Source organism: Rana temporaria, chromosome 2 (genome assembly GCF_905171775.1).
Source record: "Rana temporaria chromosome 2, aRanTem1.1, whole genome shotgun sequence".
Taxonomy (NCBI): domain Eukaryota; kingdom Metazoa; phylum Chordata; class Amphibia; order Anura; family Ranidae; genus Rana; species Rana temporaria.
Window position 1 is genome coordinate 458,007,877 of NC_053490.1, and position 21,474 is coordinate 458,029,350.

Here is a 21,474-nt window from a genome sequence, read left to right on the forward strand (position 1 = left end):
GCCGCGACAATGACGCGGCGACGTGGGCGGCCCGCCTTTAAAATGCTTCCACGCATGCGTCGAAGTCATTCGACGCATGCGAGGGACGGCGGGCGCCTGGACATGTACGGTAGGTCTGTACTGACGACCGTACATGTCCGAGCGGGCTGAATTCCAGCGGACTGTTTTAAAACAAGTCCAGGAATATTTGTCTGCTGGGAAAAGGCCCGGCGGGCAAATGTTTGCTGGAATTCGGCCCGCTCGCGCCCACACACGACCAAACATGTCTGCTGAAACTGGCCTGCGGGCCAGTTTCAGCAGACATGTTTGCTCGTGAGTATGGGGCCTAAGGCCCCATACTCACGAGCAAACATGTCTGCTGAAACTGGCCCGCAGGCCAGTTTCAGCAGACATGTTTGGTCGTGTGTGGGCGCGAGCGGGCCGAATTCCAGCAAACATTTGCCCGCCGGGCCTTTTCCCAGCAGACAAATATTCCTGGACTTGTTTTAAAACAGTCCGCTGGAATTCTGCCCGCTCGGACATGTACGGTCGTCAGTACAGACCTACCGTACATGTCCAGGCGCCCGCCGTCCCTCGCATGCGTCGAATGACTTCGACGCATGCGTGGAAGCATTTTAAAGGCGGGCCGCCCACGTCGCCGCGTCATTGTCGCGGCGACACCACGTCATCGACGCGGCGACACCGCGGACACGCCCCGCGTATTGTTTACGCGCGGACTTCTGTACGATGGTGTGTACAACCATCGTACAGAAGCCCTCTGGCAGACATGTATGGTGGAAACGGTCCGACGGACCGCTTTCACCATACATGTTTGGTCGTGAGTACCCGGCCTTAGAGTTATCTCAAACTCAATAGTGCTAAAACAGAACTCTTTATCTTCGATGCCAGTCGGAAGAAACCACCGACAACAAACTGGACACCATCTCCCATCCTGGGACAAATCATCGCCCCTAGCTCCAAAGTCAAAAGTCTGGGAGTCACGTTTGACACCTTCATGACAATGGACGCACAAATAGGGTCAGTAGTCAGCGGGGCGCACCATTTGATGCGCCTTCTACGCAGACTAATTCCATTTATCCCCAAAGAAGACGTAGCAGTCGTGGTGGGAACTATCGTGAATTCCAGACTGGACTATGCAAATGCCCTTTACCTCGAGGTACCCAATGACCAAATCGCTCGTCTTCAAGTCGTACAGAATACGGCCGCTAGACTGTTGACTGGGAAAAAATCTTGGGAATCAATCTCACCTTCACTGAGATCCCTTCACTGGCTGCCAGTGAAAGACAGAATTGCATTCAAAGCACTCTGCCTGACACATAAGTGCATCCAAGGGAAGGCTCCTAGATATCTATGCGACAAGATCAAACCGCACAATTGCAATCGCATGCTGCGATCCACCGACCAAAATCTGGTCAAGGTTCCTAAAACCAAATGCAAGTCAAAAGGAGAAAGAAGGTTTGATTTCCAGGGCCCCAGGCTTTGGAATGCTTTACCAACCAGCATTCGGTTGGAGCAAGACCACCTGTAACTTCAGAAGGCAGATCAAAACCCTGCTTTTCTGAAAGGCATGAGACACAAACAACAAGCGCCCAGAGGCGATTCAGTTCGCATGTGCCGCGCTATATAAGTTTTTCATTCATTCATTCATTCATACACTGCACAAAACTCTAGCACTTTAGCAACGCAGCTAGGGAGTGCTACATTAGTAGAATACACTTTTTTTTTTTTATTGTTTATTTATTCATAACAGGAAACGGGTCCACATGGACCATAACGACAGTACAATCAAGTTGGCATTAATAGATATATATACATCACTGGGTAAACATACGTGCCATTTGACTTAAATTAGTGAGCGAGAGGATCCTCAGTTAGACCCATGCAGACGGGGTGTGTGGGTATCAGGTGCTTAACACATCATCTCTGCCACAGACCTACACTTTCATCGTCGCGTGTCCAACGTCTACCTGTGAGATGCAATAGATCACTTTGGTCTCACGGACCCGCCCTCCCTTTTTTCCAATTTACAAAGATAATACTAGAGAGAGAAAAGAAAAGCAAGCAAGAATACAGGCGGTGCCCAAGATTAGCAAGGGGTTTCTGTATCCATCTAACCGGTCGTAGGGTCTACCGGTTTCGCAAGTCAGGCCGATTCACCTCAGAGGGTAGCTCCCATCGGGAAACTCTAAGGGGATCCCCTGAGGGCCTGTCCCTCCTTCGAGTAAGTAAAAATGTTCCAGAGTTGCCAGGTTTTGGAGTATGACTCGTGCCTGTCTTGGCTTGAGAGAATTAGGTCTTCCATCTTGTTAATGTCATCCACTTTCCGTAGCCACATGGCGACAGTCGATGGGTGTGGAGACTTCCAGCAGAGCCTTGGCTGCATCTAGAAGGTGGCGAATGACTGATTGTTTGTAGGCGCGTGTGGGGATAGCGTTTGCATGTAGTAGAAAGTACACTGGATCATCGGGGATCGGACGCTGCATACATTTTTGTGATATCCGCCTGACCTCCGTCCAGAAGGTCGGCAGGCGTGGACATCACCAGAGTATATGAAGTAGTGTGCCTCTCTCTTTACTTAGTAGGGCGGGGGTCCTGTACCATCGTGTTAGGATTTTATAGTTAGTCTCTCGGTGCAAATAGAGGATTTGTGTACAGACGTGAGTTTGTGTTGCTTTTTTTTAACGGAAAACGTGCATTGCAAGTCGCGCTCCCATTTACCAATGCTTGGAATTTGGTACCCCTCCGCCGGCATGGTCAATATGGTATGTGTGAGGGACAAGGCTTGCGGCAGTGTGCCTGAATCCGAACACAACTCCTCCAGAGTCGTGAGAGGGTGGTTCGCTCTGGCAGGTGGCGGTATAGTGCTCATGAAATGGCTGAGCTGGCAGGCTCTCATGAAGTCTAATTGGTACCGGCCCTCTGGGTCCATCAGCTCTGTCATTGTTTTCCAACGTCCCGCTTAGCTAAAGTGAGAGGCCTGGAATAGTCCCGACTCTCTCAGGGTACGGAATTTTGTGTCCCGCATACCCGGTTCGAAGTGTGGGTTGCCCAGCACTGGGCGCAACAGTGAATTACCCGAGGATAGATTAGCTTGTGTCATCAGCCTGGCGCAGATTTTGATGGTATTGCCTATTAACGGATGGTGCTGGACACTCTTTTGTAGTGCTGCAAGGCACCGTGGTGCTCGTTGAAGGGGAGTCTCGCTTTGCGCCTGTTCCAGTCGTGGCCATAGTTTAGTGTTCCAGTGTCGGAACCAGTCAATGAGGCTGTTCAAGTGGGCCGCGTGGTAGCAAGGACGTATGTCAGCCCTCCATATTGTTTAGGGAGGGAAAGTATTGTCCTGTGTAGTCTAGGATGTTTCCCCGCCCACAGGAATGTCCTGAATGTGGATTGGACTTGCTTAAAGTAATCCGCCGGTATGTGTATGAGGAGGGCTTGTAGAAGGTATAAAAATTTAGGCAGTACGATCATTTTGAGTACGTTGCACCTACCGAACCACGAGTGGAGACCGGTGGTCCAATGGTTTAGCAACTTTTGGACAGACTTAAGTAATGGTGGGAAATTAAGTTTGAAAATTTGGGGGAAGGTCGGGGGTATGCGTGTACCCAAGTACGTTAGGGCTGTGTCCCTCCATTCCAGGCTATAGCTGTCTCGGAGGTGTGAAAGGTGCGGATGGGATATTTCCACCCCCATCGCCACTGATTTGTTCAATTTAATTTTTAAATTGGACAGTTTGCCGTATGTGTCATATTCGCGCATTAGGTTAGGTAGGGATATTGTCAGGTTCGTCAGCGAGAATAGCATGTCGTCGGCATAGGCCGAAACTTTGTATTGCTCGTCTCCCACTTTTATACCCAAGATGTCTGGGTTCGCCCTTACATGCCTTAGAAAGGGTTCAAGGGACAGTGCAAAGAGGAGGAGTGAAAGTGGACAGCCCTGCCTGGTCCCGTTCGTTATCGGGAATGATTCCGACAACGTCCCGTTCGCCCTGACTCGTATAATACACTTTTGTATCTGCTGCTTTGTTGTTTAAAACGTTTACTTCACTTAACCCTACACAGAGCTGTATATACTGGTCTTTTGATGTTGAAATTAACAGTGCTGCTGGGAGTACTGAGATTATTGTGGGTTACTCGCTTGGCATCCCTGATTCTTTACAATTAATAGCAAAGGCGCTCTGTGATTGGAGAAGGAGATAGTAATGTTCATCCACACCTTCTCCAATCACAGTGCGCCTTGCATTTACAGTATTTATTGAAAAGCATGGCTGTATAGAAGCTCTTTTAATCTTCATTGCACAATTCTTAATCATGTAATGCCTACCAGTACCCATCAGATATAGATGAACGCTGGTTGTTTATAGTGGAAAAGTGTACTACCGGATAGCGCACACAGGACCTTCAGATGCTTCTCTCATCAGTTGTCATTTCCCATGCCTAACTTGCAAGGAAGTATAAAAACTAAGCATAAACTGACCATAACTGATCCCTAGCCCCTAACAAGTTAATACGCTCAAGCAAGTCAATTCATAGGATTTTAAGGTGTGAGAGTAGCAAATAGTTACCTGACCAAGGTTTTCCCTCAATAAAGTGTGAGTCTCTGCTGCCATTGTCTTCAGCTTGTGGGGCTTGTCCATTCTCTGTTGTATCTGCTGTACCTATAAAAATCAATAATATTAAATAAAAATCTATTCAGTAGTATTAGGGCTTCCATACACATTGTGACTAAAACATTTAGAACTTCAAGCCATCAATTTGTGCCCAAAGCATAATATCGAAAACCATACCAAGGAAAAGTACGTTGCATAATACATTTGTCTGGCTGCTGCTTTGTTGTTTAAAACTTTTAGCAAATGTAAATGGCACTCAGGGCCAACATCTGTAATGTATAAATTAGAGAAAAAAGGAAAAACGGACTATATGGGCCAAACATGGAGAGTAAGAACTATATATAAAATCTTGAAATTTTATTATACACCATATGTAAAAAGAGAAACATACACCTTATGGATAGAGTGAACCATATATATTCATACAACAATTATTGTTTATATACTTCATAAATTACAATGCTGATTATTAGTCCTCATGTGTCAACGCATTTCGCCAGAGTTGCTTCATCAGGACACATGAAACATTATAGTAGTTATCTAGAGAAGAACAATATTTAAGCATAATATAGAGCAGACATAATGATATAATATACAGGTGCACTCATTGCATGGGACGTACCTCAGCATCAAAGCACCTATGCACAGAGAACCCACTGGGCGGGGACCAGAGCACAAAAGGAAGCCTAACGGAAATTGGAGCACATGGGATAAATCAGTGGTGTGTCTATATAGAATAAACTGTCAGATAATATATAACCCCAAAGAGCATAGGGACAGAAACTGACCTGCCCAGGGAGTTCTCTGTGCGTAGGTGCTTTGGTGCTGAGGTACGTCCCATGCAATAAGTGCACCTGTATATTATATAATTCTGTCTGTTCCATATTATGTTTAAATATTATTGTTCTTCTCTAGATAACTACTATAATGTTTTCATGCATCCTGATGATGCAACTCTGGTGAAAAGCATTGACACATGAGGGCTAATAATCAGCATTGTAATTTATGAAGTATATAAATATATTTAAGTTTGGCCTTTATAGACCGATTCTCCTTTTTTCTAGTTAAAAACCTTTACTTCCCTTAACCCCAAACAGAGCTGTAAGTACTGTTCTTCTGACGCTGGAACTCACAGTGCTACTGGGAGTGCTGAGATTATTGTGGGTCGCTCGCTTCCTAATTCTTTTCAATTAATTATTTTCTGTGATTGAAGAAGAGGAGATCGTGACGTTCATCCACACCTCGACCAATCACAGTGCACCTTGAATTTGTTTGTTGAAAAGCATAGCTTGTATAGAAGCCCTTTTAATCTGCTGTGCACTAATTCAAGTCTTAATCATGTAATGCCTATCAGATATAGATGAACACTGGTTGTTTATAGTGGAATAGTCAGTGTACTAAGGGACCTTCAGATACTTCTCTTAGGCCTTGTACACACCAGCGGATCTGTCCGCTGCATCCGCTGCCGGATTTCTGTCTGATGGTTGTACACACCATCAGACAGAAATCCGCGCCTAAACAATTTGCGGGGACGTGGCCGCGCCGTCGCCGCGACGATGACGCGGCGACGTGGGCGGCCCTGGAAGTTCAAAGCTTCCACGCATGCGTCGATTCAGTACGACGCATGCGAGGGATGGCGGTCGGTCGGACATGTCCGGTGAGTCTGTACAGACGACTGAACATGTCCGACGGACATGGTTCCAGCGGACAGATTTCTTAGCATGCTAAGAAACATTTGTCCGCTGGAAACTGTCCGATCCGCCGGACAATTGTCCGGTCGGGCCTACACACGACCGGATCTGTCCGCTGAAACTGGTCCGTCGGACCAGTTTCAGCGGACAGATCCGGTCGTGTGTACGGGGCCTTATACCTTGTATTTTCCAATGCCTAACTTGCAAGGAAGTATAAAAACAACTGACAACTGATCTCTAGCCCCTAACAAGTCAATGACCTCAATTACTGTATATACTTGAGTATAAGCCGACCTGAATATAAGCCGAGGCACCTAATTTTACCACAAAAAAATGGGAAAACTTATTGACTCGAGTATAAGCCTAGGGTGTCCATCTGCATGCCTCACTGTGTCCGTGTGCATGCCTCACTGTGCCCATGACTAGACTGATGTTTAACATGGAAGTCTATGGAAGGGGTGCCCGGATTTGAAAAATCTGTGCTCCCCAGCTGTAGGTCCCCTAGACAAAGTGGGGCTACATGTATGCCAACGGCCAGCCGGTGCTGGGTCCCCAAAGTCCGGGAGATCAGGCGCAAAAAGGTGACTCGAGTATAAGCCGAGGGGGGCATTTTCAGCACAAAAAAATGTGCTGAAAATCTCGGCTTATACTCGTGTATATATACATTTGTATGGCTACTGCTTTGTTGTTTAACCACTTACTCACCGCTCTATAGACGAAAGACGTCTACAAGACGTCTACAAGGCGGTTCCTTAACTCTGGGAGGACGTCCATGGACATCCTCCCAGAATCGGGCGCGCACACGGGAATGTCCATAACCGCCGGGTCCTCCGGACCCGGCGCATCACGGATCATGGGAAATCGCCGCTGATGGCGGCGGTTTACCACGTGATCGCTCCGTCCAATGACGGAGCGATCACTTGTAAACAAACCGGTTCCTCCCTCCCCTCTCTGTACCGAACGGTACAGTGTGAGAGGAGAGGGGAGAGAGCGGATGGAGCACGAGTGCTGTGGGCTGAACCTGTGACAAATGCAGTCACATATCCAGCCATCCATCCATCCCTGCTCAGCCATCCCTGCTCCATACCCATACTGTGAAGAAAAAAAATATTTTTTTTTACAGAATTTTCAGTCTTTTTACTCTTAGAGCGCAAAAAATAAAAAACCCAACGGTGATTAAATACCACCAAAAGAAAGCTCTATTTGTGTGAAAAAAGGACGAAAATTTAATTTGGGTACAATGTTGTATGACTAAGTAATTGTCATTCAAATTGTGAGAGCACCGAAAGCTGAAAATTGGTCTGGTTATTAAGTGGGTTTACGTGCCTGGTGGTCAAGTGGTTAAAACCTTTACTTCCCTTAACCCAGTGTTTCTCAATTCCAGTCCTCAGGCCCCCCCAACAGGTCAGGTTTTCAGGATTTCCATTATTTTGCACAGGTGATTTGATCAGTTTCACTGCCTTAGTAATCACCACAGCCTTTTCATCTGAGGGAAATCCTGAAAACCTGACCTGTTGGGGGGGCCTGAGGACTGGAATTGAGAAACACTGCCTTAACCCCACACAGAGTTGTAAGTACTGGTCGTCTGGCACTGAGTACTGAGATTATTGTGGGTCGCGCCCACAAGATCCCAGATTATTTTAAATGAATGGCAAGGCGATAGTCTTGGAGAAAAGGCGATAGTCAAATTCATTCACACCTCCTCCAATCACAGTGTGCCTTGTTGCATTTAATGGAAAGCAATGCTTGTATGCCAAGCAAGCAACCTGCAATGATCTCATTACTCCCTGTGGGATTGCAAAAAGTCTACCTTTCACTGTCCGGTCACGGGTTGGGGTGATGAGGAGACCGATAAGTGTTGAACAAACTGCAGCAGAGAAAAATCAGGTCTTCTTCCCTGCCAAAAGGACCTGTGTGTGTGGCTTGGCTGTGTAAAACTCAGGATTGGATGGGCAAAAATAAGAAACCCTTCAACAGGCAAAACAGTTCTCTCATATGTATTTAATCTTTGTATTTAGCTGTTTGCCTGAAGCTCAACTTTAAGACATGATTCTGATTGGTTGCTGTAGGTTACTGCCATGCACATGTTCTCAGTACTTTTTGCACTGCCTTATTAATTATTGTGGCATATGTTAGTGCTGTTTCTTTTTCACATCAGCATTTTCTTAATGGGAGCAGTACTAAACGAAAGGTCAACCATTTGCTATTGACCAAACATGTTGCCAGCTCTTAGTATTTCCAGCCCACCTTCTCCTTTACCATTCACACTCTTCTTCAAGTCCTCCACTGCAGGTACAGGCTCAGTTGTTATAATGGAGGTTGCAGTAGTTTGCACTTCTCCTTTCTCTTCTGTCGGGTTAACTCCTTCCTTGAAATCAACCCAGAAATCAGTTTGATCCATTTCTCCTATTTCAATTACTGGCCCTGAAATAGAAGTATATCAATTTAAGCAAATGAATACTTGCAGACAAACAAACAAAACTGAGATCAGAAAGAAAAAATATTTTTAAAACTTTGATTGTAACTATTATTTTTTTTTATTATTATTATTATGGTCTATAAATAAAAATCAATGTGTTGTTTTCCAGCTGATGATTGGTGTGTTTGATATGTATTAGCGCTCAGCTTGTGTAATTATCAGTTGGCCTTTTATCGTCCATATGTGTTTGGCACTATTTAGGGCCTCATTGACACAGAAGCTTACACTCATAGGCCCGGATTCAGAAAGCCTGGCGTAACTTTGTGCGGGCGTAGCGGATCTCAGATACGCTACGCCGCCGTAACTTAGTGAGGCAGGTTCTGTATTCAGAAAGAACCTGCGCCCTAAGTTACGGCGGTGTATCGTATGTGGCCTGGCGTAATACAAATTATCCAGGCAGTGGGCGTGTTGTATGTTAATTAATGGTGACCCCACGTAAATTACTTTTTTTACTAACGGCACATGCGCCGTCCATGGACATATCCCAGTGCGCATGCTCCAAATTACGGCACAAAGCCTCATTGGTTTCGACGTGAACGTAACTTATGCAAAGCCCTATTCGCGAACGACTTACGCAAACGACGCAAAATTCGACGCTGGGCCGTTGTCCATACTTAACATTGGCTACGCCTCATATAGCAGGGGTAACTTTACGCTGGAAAAAGCCTTACGTAAACGACGTAAAAAAATGCGCCGGGCGGACGGACGTTTCTGAATCGGAGTATCTACCTAATTTACATTATCTATGCGTATATCTCCGGAAGCGCCACCTAGTGGCCAGCGTAAATATGCAACTAAGATACGACGGCGTAAGAGACTTACGTCAGTCGTATCATAGCCAAATTTCAGCGTATCTTGCTTTCTGAATACAGAAAGATGATACGCCGGCGCATCCTAGAATTTACGCGGCGTATCAATAGATACGCCGACGTAAACTCTTTCTGAATCCGGACCATAGTCCATAAATGGGAGGTGGTCTTCAAGTGGCTACATTGAAGGCCACTCTCTGGCATACGCACAGCTGTCAAATTGGAACAAGCTGCTGTGTCCATGCAGCTGCTACATTCCCGAAGACATGAATGGGCTACCTACATGCATACACCGGGCCGCCTCAGCCGCTTAAAGACATGGCCCAATCACTGACTGTGTGTCAATGAGGCCTTCATGTGTGTGATGTTTTTTTTCCCCATTAGAGAAATTTTCCATAACATCATGTCCTGACAGAGTATAACGAAACACAAGGAAAATCTGAGAGAGACGCTAATGCAGGGCTAGGCAACCTGGGGCCCTCCAGCTGTTGCAGAACTACAAGTCCCATCATGCCTCTGGGAGTAATTGTAACTGTAACTTGTAATTGTAACTGACAGCCTTGCAACGCCTCATGGGAAATGTAGTTCCACAACAGCTGGAGGGCTCCAGGTTGCCTACCCCTGCTCTAATGCTTTCTTGTTTTATCTAAAAAAACAAAAACAAAAAACAAGAATTTTTGAGTGTTGAGTTTTAACTCCCCCCCCCCCCCCCCCCCCCCCCGTTATAAAAATTTTTTTTGCACAATCTTGATATTCTATAAGATCTGACTGGATAAGTTAATTGTCTTGATGATCCTGACAAATGTTAACACGTGGAATGTGGAAGGGTTCTCACATTGACGAGGGTTTCGTGGCTGCCACTCTTCTCCCTCAGTGCTTATTACGTCATAGAATATTTCCAGAAGGGCCAAAACCCGCTGTCTATCCAGGAAACCAACCTGGAACAAGAGTACAAAAGATAAAATTAATAACTGAAGACTGTTTTATTGCTTTCAAAAAACATTAATTGCTGGACACTACGTTACCCAGCAGTAAAAAAACGCAGCTCTAGAATCCAAGCTGAGATGTGAAAGTATAAGTATGTATAAATAGTGTGACAGTGCACAGAGACATATGGAGTCACAAAATGTGTGTTTTCCATTCTGGGTGTTTTAGGGGCTGAGCACCATTGTCCCATATAGGTATATACTTTGAGTCAGCCTGGCCTTGATTGTGTTACTTTAATTCCACATAAATGTTACATACGTTGGTTTAGAGCAGGGTTTCCCAACCCGGGTTCCTCCAGATGTTGCTAGGGGTTCCTTGAGCAATGAGCAATTTCTGCCTCTCCGATAAGTTCCCACTGACACCATTGATCCTTTTCACTATACACCATGAGTTGTAAGCAAGCCCCTCCTACCTCCCCCAGAATGGTACAATGTAGCTAATCACAAAACAGTTTTTGCAGTTTAAAGTGGAATGGTGAAGGTTAGAACCCCACCAGTTTTTTTTTTTTTTTTTTTTTTTGCTGTCTGCATGCCTGCTGGGAAGTATGACCCTCTTTATCTGTCCTAGAGACTATTTTTTGTGGTCAGCAAATGATAGAAAACCCAAAGCTTTTAACATGTATTTCCCTGAGGGAGATTGCTAAGAGGAGAGGAAAGAGTTGCATTTTCTCAAGCTGTACAGGACACAGCTTTCTCTTGCTATGAGGGAGACCAGAGAGTGCACATCGCTGTCCAGTGTGCACCATTATTGCTACATAACAGCGGCCTGAGAAGGATCTGAAGCATTGGGGTTTGTGGGTGCTGACAGCCAGAGTCACCTGGGTGCAGAGCAGAGAGTGGACTAATTGAGAACTGGTCTTATAGCATCAAGGGAGTAAAATAGTTTTTTGTGGCCCCCTAGATCCCTCCATTCCTCTGCAAGGGAGAAGTTTTCTTTTCCCTGGAGTTCATCTTTAAGGCCTAGTTTGAAGTATGTGAAACTGATCTGAGGATTATCTGATTTACTCCTCAGCCTCCTTCCCATATTGCCCTATACAATAAACCAGATTATATTTTAAACTTTTCAAAGTGACTGGAACCCATTCTTTTTACACCCTAAGAAAATAACCGCACCTGAAATTCAATGTGCATGAGGTCTTTTTGAAGTAAGGTTTATTCACACAGTGCAATTTGATCTGTGCCTGATGCAGGGCTCTGTTTACCCAGACGTGAATATGCAGATGTTCCGTGCATTCATGTACAAGCAGTCACATTGATAGACACAGCCATTACTCCCAATATGACATGTTTGTGGGTGCAGGGGTGTGTCCCTGAACTTACTTTGACTGCATTTGGAGCCATGCATCCACACCTGCACGGGAGTCACATTGGGAGCAACGGCAGTGTCTGTGCAGCCAGTGTATCCCAATAGACAGCTATGGGATTGCGGATGGGATTTACGAATGCATGTGACACCTGTGCATCCCAGTGCCAGTAAAACACGCTGTGCATGGGGCACAGATCAAATTGCCAGATGTGAACGAGGCCTAAGAGTACTTGGAACATTTGCAATGCAGCTGTTGGTCAGCCGAAGATCAATATTTAGTTATAAATATTGAGTGAGTACCAATAGCCCTACATCAAATAAGTAGACGTTTAGTATAACATTGAAAGGGTCTATGTACTAGGTTGCATTCTATGTTTGTTACTTTATTTCACAACGGCAGTGTCTGTGCAGCCATTGCATCCCAATAGACAGCTATGGGATTGCGGATGGCATTTGAGAATGCATGCGACACCTGTGCATCCCAGTGCCAGTAAAACATGCTGTGCATGGGATGGGGCACAGATCAAATTGCCCCAAGTGAACGCGGCCTAAGAGTGCTTGGAACATTTGCAATGCAGCTGTTGGTCAGCCGAAGATCAATATTTAGTTATAATTATTGAAAGTGAGTACCAATAGCCCTACATCAAATAAGTAGAAGTTTAGTATAACATTGAAAGGGTCTATGTACTAGGTTGCATTCTATGTTTGTTACTTTATTTCACAATAATTTTGATATCAAATGCTAGGCTAGAATTTTTTATTTTTTGTTGTTAATTTTGTTAATTACTGACATAAAAATTCTCTAATGGACATATACTGACAGCTGTAAAAAATTCAAGATTTTTACAAACTGTCAATTTTTGCTGATGGTTGGCAACCCTGCCTCTCATCCTCTTCTTCTCTATGCTCTGTCAGTTGCAGATTTTGTGACGTCCTTACGCCCAATACTGATCCCTGCATTGAACATGAGGACACTGAGGGACAGTGCACTGACAGCGCATAGGGGAGTAGAGGAGAGCAGCCCCTAGAACTAACCAGGCTTTTAAACTTTACAGGGCCAACCCAACTGCAAGGAAGGCATTTTACTTTCCCTGGAGATGGGTATAATCTCTTTCAAAGGCTCTCTCTTGACTCTTGTCCATAGCAATTGAGATTTAAGTAGTATCTGGGTCTTTTCATTCCAAGGTAGGGCAACATAAAACAGTTTCTGTGTATACTTCCTATTCAACCAGTTACTCACAACATCTCCATACATATTTTTTCCAGCCACCCCACAAAAGGGAACATTCGTGTATCATTCCATCCCAAGGCCTCGGAAGAGAGAAACATATTATGATAACATCCTCCCAGGGCAAAAGCCCTTAAGGAAAGAAAAAGAGCAGGACCACACATTTAAAAAATCTCCCTCCATGCATCACCAAGCTCCCGCAAGCCTGCTTATTAGGCCATCAAGCATCCATAACACAGAATAATACCTCTCCAGCACACCCTTCTGGTGCAAGCTCATACAACAAGTGTTTGAGAAAATACACTCTATGTATAGAGATCTGTCCCGCTGAGGTCAATATGAATAAGTGTGATCGCGCTGCCTCAATAACAAGGTAATGTATTAACTAAAACATGACAATAAATAACTAAAAATATAGGGCCAGATCCACAAAAACCTGGCGTAACTTAAAAAATCCCATTTAAGTTACACTGCCTTAAAGTTTCTACCTAAGTGCCCGATCCACAAAGCACTTATCTAGAAATTTCAGGCTGTGTAACTAAAATTCCGCCGGTGCAAGGCGTTCCTATTCAAATGGGGCGAGTCCCATTTAAATGAGGCGCGCTCCCGCGCCGGCCGTACTGCGCATGCGCGAAGTTACGTTACGCCGAGTTTTGAGGATCGCGACGGCTTAAAAAAGTTGCGTCGGGAAAAAAAAAAAAAAATGACAGCGGCATGCATTCCTGAGGGAGAACTCCATGCCAATTTTCAAAGAAAAAACCGGCATGGGTTCACCCCCCAGGAGCATACCAGGCCCTTAGGTCTGGTATGGGTTGTAAGGGGACCCCCCTACGCCGAAAAATCGACGTAGGGGGTCCCCCTACAATCCATACCAGACCCGTATCCAAAGCACGCTACCCGGCCGGTCAGGAAGGGAGTGGGGACGAGCGAGCGCCCCCCCCCCCTCCTGAGCCGTGCCAGGCCGCATGCCCTCAACATGGGGGGGTTGAGTGCTCTGGGGCAGGGGGGCGCACTGCGGGCCCCCCCACCTCAGAGCACCCTGTCCCCATGTTGATGAATGAATGAATGAATGAATGAAAAACTTATAAAGCGCGGCGCATGCGAACTGAATCGCTTCTGATGAGGACAGGACCTCTTCCCGACAACCCTTGCCATTGGTTGTTGGGGTCTGCGGGCGGGGGCTTATCGGAATCTGGGAGTCCCCTCAAATAAGGGGGCCCCCAGATACCGGCCCCCCACCCTAAGTGAATGGATATGGGGTACATCGTACCCCTATCCATTCACCTGTAGGCAAAAAGTTAAAGTTAGTAAACACACAACACAAGGCTTTTTAAAATAATTTATTATTCTGCTCCGGATGCCCCCCCTGTCTTCTTTATTAGCTCTATTAGCAGGGGGGGCTTCTTCTTCCGCTCTCCGGGGGTCTTCTCCGCTCTCCGGGGGGGGTTTCTTCTTCCGCTCTCCGGGGGGGGCTTATCCGGACTCCGGGGGTCTTCTTCCATCTTCTCCCCTCTTCCGCTGTTGACTCGGCGAACCCCGGTTCTTCTGCAGATGTCCGGTGCCTTCTTCTTCAGCGCTGGCTGCCTGCTATCTTTGTGTGTTAGCTCAATTTCTAACAGGCAGCCGGCGCGGTCTTCTGTGATGTCAGGGTCTTCTCTTCCTTTCTTCCGATGTTGCCTCGTCGCCTGTTGTCGCTGTAATGATGGAAGCGCGCCTTGCATCCCATTTATATAGGCATCACCGTCCCATCATGCTCCGGCAGGTACCCACGTGGTGGGTGCCTACCCACGTGCACCCACCGTAGGGGGGTCCCCTTACAACCCATACCAGACCTAAGGGCCTGGTATGCTCCTGGGGGGGAACCCATGCCGGTTTTGTTTTTACAAATTGCCGTGGAGTTCTCCCTCGGGAATGCATACCAAATGCCGTCGCTGGAATGGGCTTTTACATGGTGTGACTAGTTTACACTTTGTAACATCAGCCCTAGTTTTACACTTGCAAAATAACACTTACGGCGAAAAAACGAAGCTGGAAAGCTTTGTGGATCGCCTTAAGTGCTAATTTGCATACTAGAAACGGCATTTCGACTCGAAATGCCCCCAGCGGCGGATGCGGTACTGCATCCTAAGATTCGGCAGTGTAATTCAATTACACATGCCTGATCTTCTGCCTAACTTTGGAAAAAGCCTTTTGAGGATCGTTTCCAAAGTTAGACACAGACTGAACAGCAGTTAAGTCTGCGTATCTCTTTTGAGGATCTGGCCCATAGACTTTTTATATATATAAAGTGCCAGTGCAAAATATATCTGTGAACATACATAAAAATGAATAGTGCAAAAAAAGTCCACTTGAATTGAAAGTCAATACTAAATCTTCTTATGAATTGTGCAATTGGGAAAGTCTATTCAATAAAGGGGTTCACAGAATAAACACCACAGTGTTTCGACAATTTCCAACTTGTGCTCCTTTCACCAGGTGAAGTCCAAGCCGACCTTCATTATAGATCCCAAAAGGATCAACTATGCATGTAGGCAAATCAATTTGATGCACCAAACACTGGTGTTCAGGTTATTTTAAGAGCAATAGGGTTCCCTCTCCAAAATAGCTCCACACAGTTCACAAGCAGGTCATAGGCAACAAACAGAAAAGAACAGCCTCCAATAGTGCAGTACCTGGGTTAATACATTCAACAAACCGCACAGACCCGCTTCATAAAATACACTCACATTAATGTGGTAAAAACAAGCATGTAATAAACATCCAGCATCTCACGCAATCCAGTGAATACTCCTGCCACCAGGCTCAAGACTGACGAGTTACGCCAAAATAGAAAGAAATGGAAATACTGCGCTGTCAAAATGATTCCAAACAAATACTAATGCTGCAACTTAAAATGTGAGATACACACAAAATGAACATAAATAAGAAAAAAACAAGCTGCGCAAATATTATAAGTGTCGACCACTGAGTGGACAATCAAAGATGAAGAAGGTCTCCAAAGAGAATGTAGAACCCAATCTTAGTGAAATTCAATGAAAAATTTGTCCTCAAATAAAAATTGAGTCTCTGTGACAAAAATAAATGAAGAGTGATCGTCTCTCTCAAGATGTGCTGCTCCTCTAGAGGAAACAAATGGTGTAAAAAAACACCACGAAAGGTGACCAGATAGTAAAGAGGATCTTCCACCACAGTGATTATCAGCTTCTTACCAGATGAGAAGATCCCAATTAGAGATCTTCTGTGAGCCTGTGGCTATAAACCCAGCCTATAGGTTTTAGATGCGTTACGCCACCAATGCATGTGGCTTAATCTGAAGGAAAACTTTCCTGGATGTTTATTACATGATGGTTTTTACCAAATAAATGTGGGTGTATTTTATGAAGCGGGGTCTGTGCGGTTTGTTGAATGTATTAACCCAGGTACTGCAAGGGAGAAATGCAGGTAACACATTTAGAAGAGTACACACTACAAAAGACATAAGAAAACCAAGCATGTGATAACATCTATCAAATGTATATAATAAACATGTTCTCCAAGGCACTAGGGTCTGTGATATAATAAATTTTATCCAATTTTGTAAAAAAAACATCTTAGAATGGACCAACCTTTCCGGCATCACATGCGAGAAAGAGTTCAGAAAATCTCTGTCTCCAAATATCATGGCGGATTGTCTCACGGAACATGTCCGCACATTGTGCCATGTGATGCAGAAATTCCTGAAAGAAGTCTGTGTTGATGTGACTGATAAATGGATATACATACTGAAAGGGAACATAAAAAAATGTTATCAGCAGATTTTATCATTGATGAGTATGTTTTACAAAGCAGCCTAATAAAACAAGCTATATACTAAACAGGCTACACTACCCATCCATAAGCACACACGGCGTCGGCTTTCCTCCAGTCACCATTAATTTGTCCTCGTGAGGTGATCGGTCAATTGAGCCAAATACTCCTGACTTTTGGACATCGCTGCTTGAAGCGCGCAACATGTAGAGCGATTTTTCTGAGAGACCTCTTACTACGACTCAACTACTTCACGTATCTAATAACCACTGGATGTATATTGCTATTACATGCTACAATTATTGCACATTTTCTATGCGGTATTTATGTATTAGAGGCGATACAAGAGTCTTCGAAGTAACTCAAATATATGTTTTTTAAATTTTGTTTGTATACAATGGTTTTAACTTTATCCAATTACAAACTAAATTTTTTTACAAAATGTACACGTGTGCCTACAAAGTCCATATCCTTATCTTACTCTCTTCTAACCTATATACTAGGTTTGATCATTTTAGTGACAAACCGTGCTTCCTGCAGCTCTGAAACAAAACACACTTGTGTGTCTGAATTTTCATACGTGCCGATCTGAATGGGGGCTTACAACTGTCTAAAAGTTTGAAGGAATTTCTTTCTGCTATAAGAGGTAATAAAAATATTCCCCAATGGGACACAGATAGCAAAATAAAAAAAGTGACAGGGTGTACAGAATACTTTAATCTTAAGTTATGAGTAGTTTAAAGTGTAGTACTGTAAACGATTGTAACCTGCAATTATTATATTTTTATACAGGATTTATTTAGTGTCAACTTTCTAAAGAAGTTTGGTTATAGTAAAGCCAAATTTAGCTATGGGTTAGTTAGTGAAGAGACATAAAGCCTAAATTTAGTTAAAAATAAATGAAAAAAAAGAAATCAGCATAGGAGTCATTACCTACTATCAATGTGAAGTGTTTCTTGTACTGCTGGCTCCAACCCCCCTACCCTCGCTACCTCAATCCTCCAGTGCGACAAGGGTTAATGGAGCAGAGAGACCTGTCATATGCACTCATCAAAAATGAAGAATATGCCCGCCCTTTCTGCTCCTCTCCTCCATTCATAGAAGCTGTATTAAAGCTACCATAAAATTAGGGTTGTCCCGATACCGATACCAGTATCGGTATCGGGACCGATACCGAGTATTAGCGGGAATACCGCCGATGCTAAAATAGAATACTAATCACCGCGGCGCGGGTAACAAGGGGGGAGTGTCTCTATACACAGCGCGGCGGGGAAAACAGCTATTCAAACGAACGCTGACTGTAATGTTCCCCGCGCAGTGATTAACGCGGCAGCGGCATCATAACAGTAGGTACGGGGGACATTGCTGGATATACGGGGGACATTGCTGGATATACGGGGGACATTGCTGGATATACGGGGGACATTGCTTGATATACGGGGGACATGGCTGGATATACGGGGGACATGGCTGGATATGGGGGGGGGACATGGCTGCATGTGGGGGGACATGGCTGGATATGTGGGGGACATGGCTGCAATATGTTTGGGGACATGGCTGCGTATATGGGGGACATGGCTGGATATGTGGGGGACATGGCTGCATATGTGGGGGGACATGGCTGCATATGTGGGGGACATGGCTGCATTTGGGAACACATTTAAAAAAAAGTATCGGTATTCGGTATCGGCGAGTACATAAAAAAAAGTATCGGTACTTGTACTCAGTCCTAAAAATGTGGTATCGGGACAACCCTACATAAAATCATAGATCATAAAAAAATGATCTATGCATGGAAAAGGTTGACCCTTTATTCATCTGCCTGTCCTCCATATAGTTTTTCAGTTATAGAAGCTATAGTATGTCTTCTATGAATGGGGAAGGTGGGCAGATAGGGCAGGCGTAGTCAGCATTCTTGATGAGTGAATGTGAATATAGCAGGTCTCTCCGCTACGACACATCAAACAAATTAAGTAATGTCCCTTATGTTGATTTTTTTTTTTAATTAAACTTGGGCTTTAATTAAGAACAGAGACACATATTGGAATCAGAAATTCAAAAAATATATATAAGAAGGTTGAATGTTAAACTGGACAAAGTAAAATTAACCAAAAGATATTACCAATAGCAACTAACCAGGTATCATCATTTGTTTTATGGAAACAATTATCAATCATTTTTATAGGTTGCTTTGGGCAACAACCCCACTTTCATGCTCAGTTTTTTTTCCAGCTGTAACATTGGTACATTAGACAATGAAATAGGGTTAAATTTGGTGGGTCACCAGTTAATGTATGGGAACAAAACAATATGGTTTACATAAAAAGAATGCACATGTTAGAAAAATATAATTGTTATGCCGCGTACACACGGTCGTTTTTCGGCATTAAAAAAAATGAAATTTTTTCATCATGAAAAAAAACGAAGTTTTTCCAACTTCATCATTAAAAATGACGTTGCCCACACACCATCTTTTTGGAAAAATGATGAACAAAGCGCGGTGACGTACAACGGAACTCTTAGGCCCCATACACACGCGAGGATTTATCCGCGGATACGGTCCAGCGGACCGTTTCCGCGGATAAATCCTCTCGAGGATTTCAGCAGATTTTAATGCGATGGAGTGTACTCACCATCGCATTGAAATCCGCGCCGAAATCCTCTGGCGATGACGTGTCGCGCCGTCGCCGCGATTATGACGCGGCGACGTGCGCGACGCTGTCATATAAGGAATTCCACGCATGCGTCGAATCATTACGACGCATGCGGGGGATCCCTTCGGACAGATGGATCCGGTGAGTCTGTACAGACCAGCGGATCCATCCGTTGGGATGGACTCCAGCAGATGGATATGTTCTGCATGTCAGCAAATATTCGATCTGCTGGAATCCATCCCAGGGGAGATATATCCGCGGAAAAAGATCCGCTGGCGTGTACACACCATAGGATCTATCCGCTGAAACCCATTTGCTGGGATTTATCTGCGGATGGATTCTATGGTGTGTACGGGGCCTAAAGGGAAAGTTCTATTCGCCTTTGGGCTGCTTTTAGCTGATTCCTTGTTACAGCGTGATGAATGTGCTTACTCCATTATGAATGGGAGTTTTACCTGAACGAGCGCTCCCGTCTCATAACTTGCTTCTGGGCATGCGCGGGTTTAAAACGTTGTTTTTGCCCACGCACGATCATTTTTTACATCACGAAAAAACGACATTTTGAAAAACGACATTAAAAAATGCAGCATGTTCGAAAAAAAAAAATTGTTGTTTTTCAGAAGCCGAAAAACAATGTGAAGCCCACACACGATCATTTTAAATAACATTTTAAACAATTTCATTTTTTTTATGCCGAAAAACGACCGTGTGTACGCGGCATTAGACATTGTACTGTTTATTGAAATACATTCAATAATTAGGTGTTAGGAAAAAAATGAATTTTTACCTCTTTAAATTCTTCTTCACTAAGCTTCTGCTCCAGTGTGTCCACTGTCTCCAGTTCTTTGATTCCTGACAAACAACATATGTTCTATTACAAAATATTGCCAATTATGTAATTCTTACTAAATATTATACTTTTTTTATTTAAAGATGCATAAAAGATGACAATTAAGTGCCGGTTCACACTACAGCGACTTGGGATCTGATTTGTGTCGCCCCAAGTCGCGCAACATGAGAAATTCCATTGAAGTGAATGAGAGCCGTCTTAATGTACACTACTGAAGTCGCTCCGACTTCAGAAAAGGTTCCTGTACCGCTTCAAGGCGACTTCTAGGCAACTTGTAGTCAACTTGTACCCATTGATTTCAATGGAAGTTGCCTCCAAAGTCGGATCACTGTCTTAAAGCGGGGGTTCACCCTAAAAAAAATTCTAACACTACATCCAGCCCAGTTCTGCAAATAAAATTACACTGACCTTTTTTTTTTTCGCCGTAGATAGCGTTTATCATTAGAATTCACAGCGGCTTCCGGGTAGGGAATCCCGCGGGAGTGGGCGTTCCTATTAACATGCCAATTGATTGACATGCTAAACAAGGGCGTATATAGCACGTCACGACTTCCCGAAAGAAGCTCGGGTCGGCTCGGCTCTATTCGGCGCCGGTGCGCAGGCTGGATGTAGTGTTAGAATTTTTTTATAGGGTGAACCCCCGCTTTAACTGAAGAAACTTTACAGGAAAATAAAATAGTTTTCTATTAACTGATTATTCTGTGATTGGCCACAGCCAAAGTCGCCTGTCCTGGAGGCAACTTTAAGTCGCGTTGTAAGATGCTCCAAGTCGCGCTGAAGTCGCCTTGCAAAGTCGCGTTGTAAGTCGGGTTGCCCCTGTGTGAACCGGCACTTAGAGTACATGCCAAGTAGCTTGTGTACCAGAAAACAATACAGTCAACAGGATGATGACAGTCATCTTGATCACAGATTTGTCCCTTTAATGACCAGACCATTTTTTTGTCAACTGCGCGGTCGTGTGACGCTGTACCCCCAAAAAAATTTCCCTTTCCGTACAAATAGAGATTTCTTTTGGTGGTCTTTGATCACCTCTGCGGTTTTAATATTTTTTACTTTTTGCTATAATAAATATCCCT

At 44.4% G+C, this 21,474-nt stretch overlaps 1 protein-coding gene across 3 annotated transcripts in view; it reads right to left on the reverse strand.

The window, feature by feature from the left end:
- EFCAB5 (EF-hand calcium binding domain 5) overlaps positions 1-21,474 on the reverse strand; it is a 107,254-nt gene that overhangs the window by 56,490 nt on the left and 29,290 nt on the right. For 2 of the 3 annotated variants that reach the window (XM_040338575.1, XM_040338573.1), the window contains exons 5-9: positions 20,336-20,400; positions 16,714-16,869; positions 10,424-10,526; positions 8,548-8,724; positions 4,565-4,657 (exon numbers count right to left, since the gene is read on the reverse strand). In XM_040338575.1, coding sequence (XP_040194509.1) covers positions 4,565-4,657; positions 8,548-8,724; positions 10,424-10,526; positions 16,714-16,869; positions 20,336-20,400 — 594 coding nt within the window. The remainder of the gene's footprint in view (positions 1-4,564; positions 4,658-8,547; positions 8,725-10,423; positions 10,527-16,713; positions 16,870-20,335; positions 20,401-21,474) is intronic. The other variant, XM_040338574.1, reaches the window with a different exon arrangement.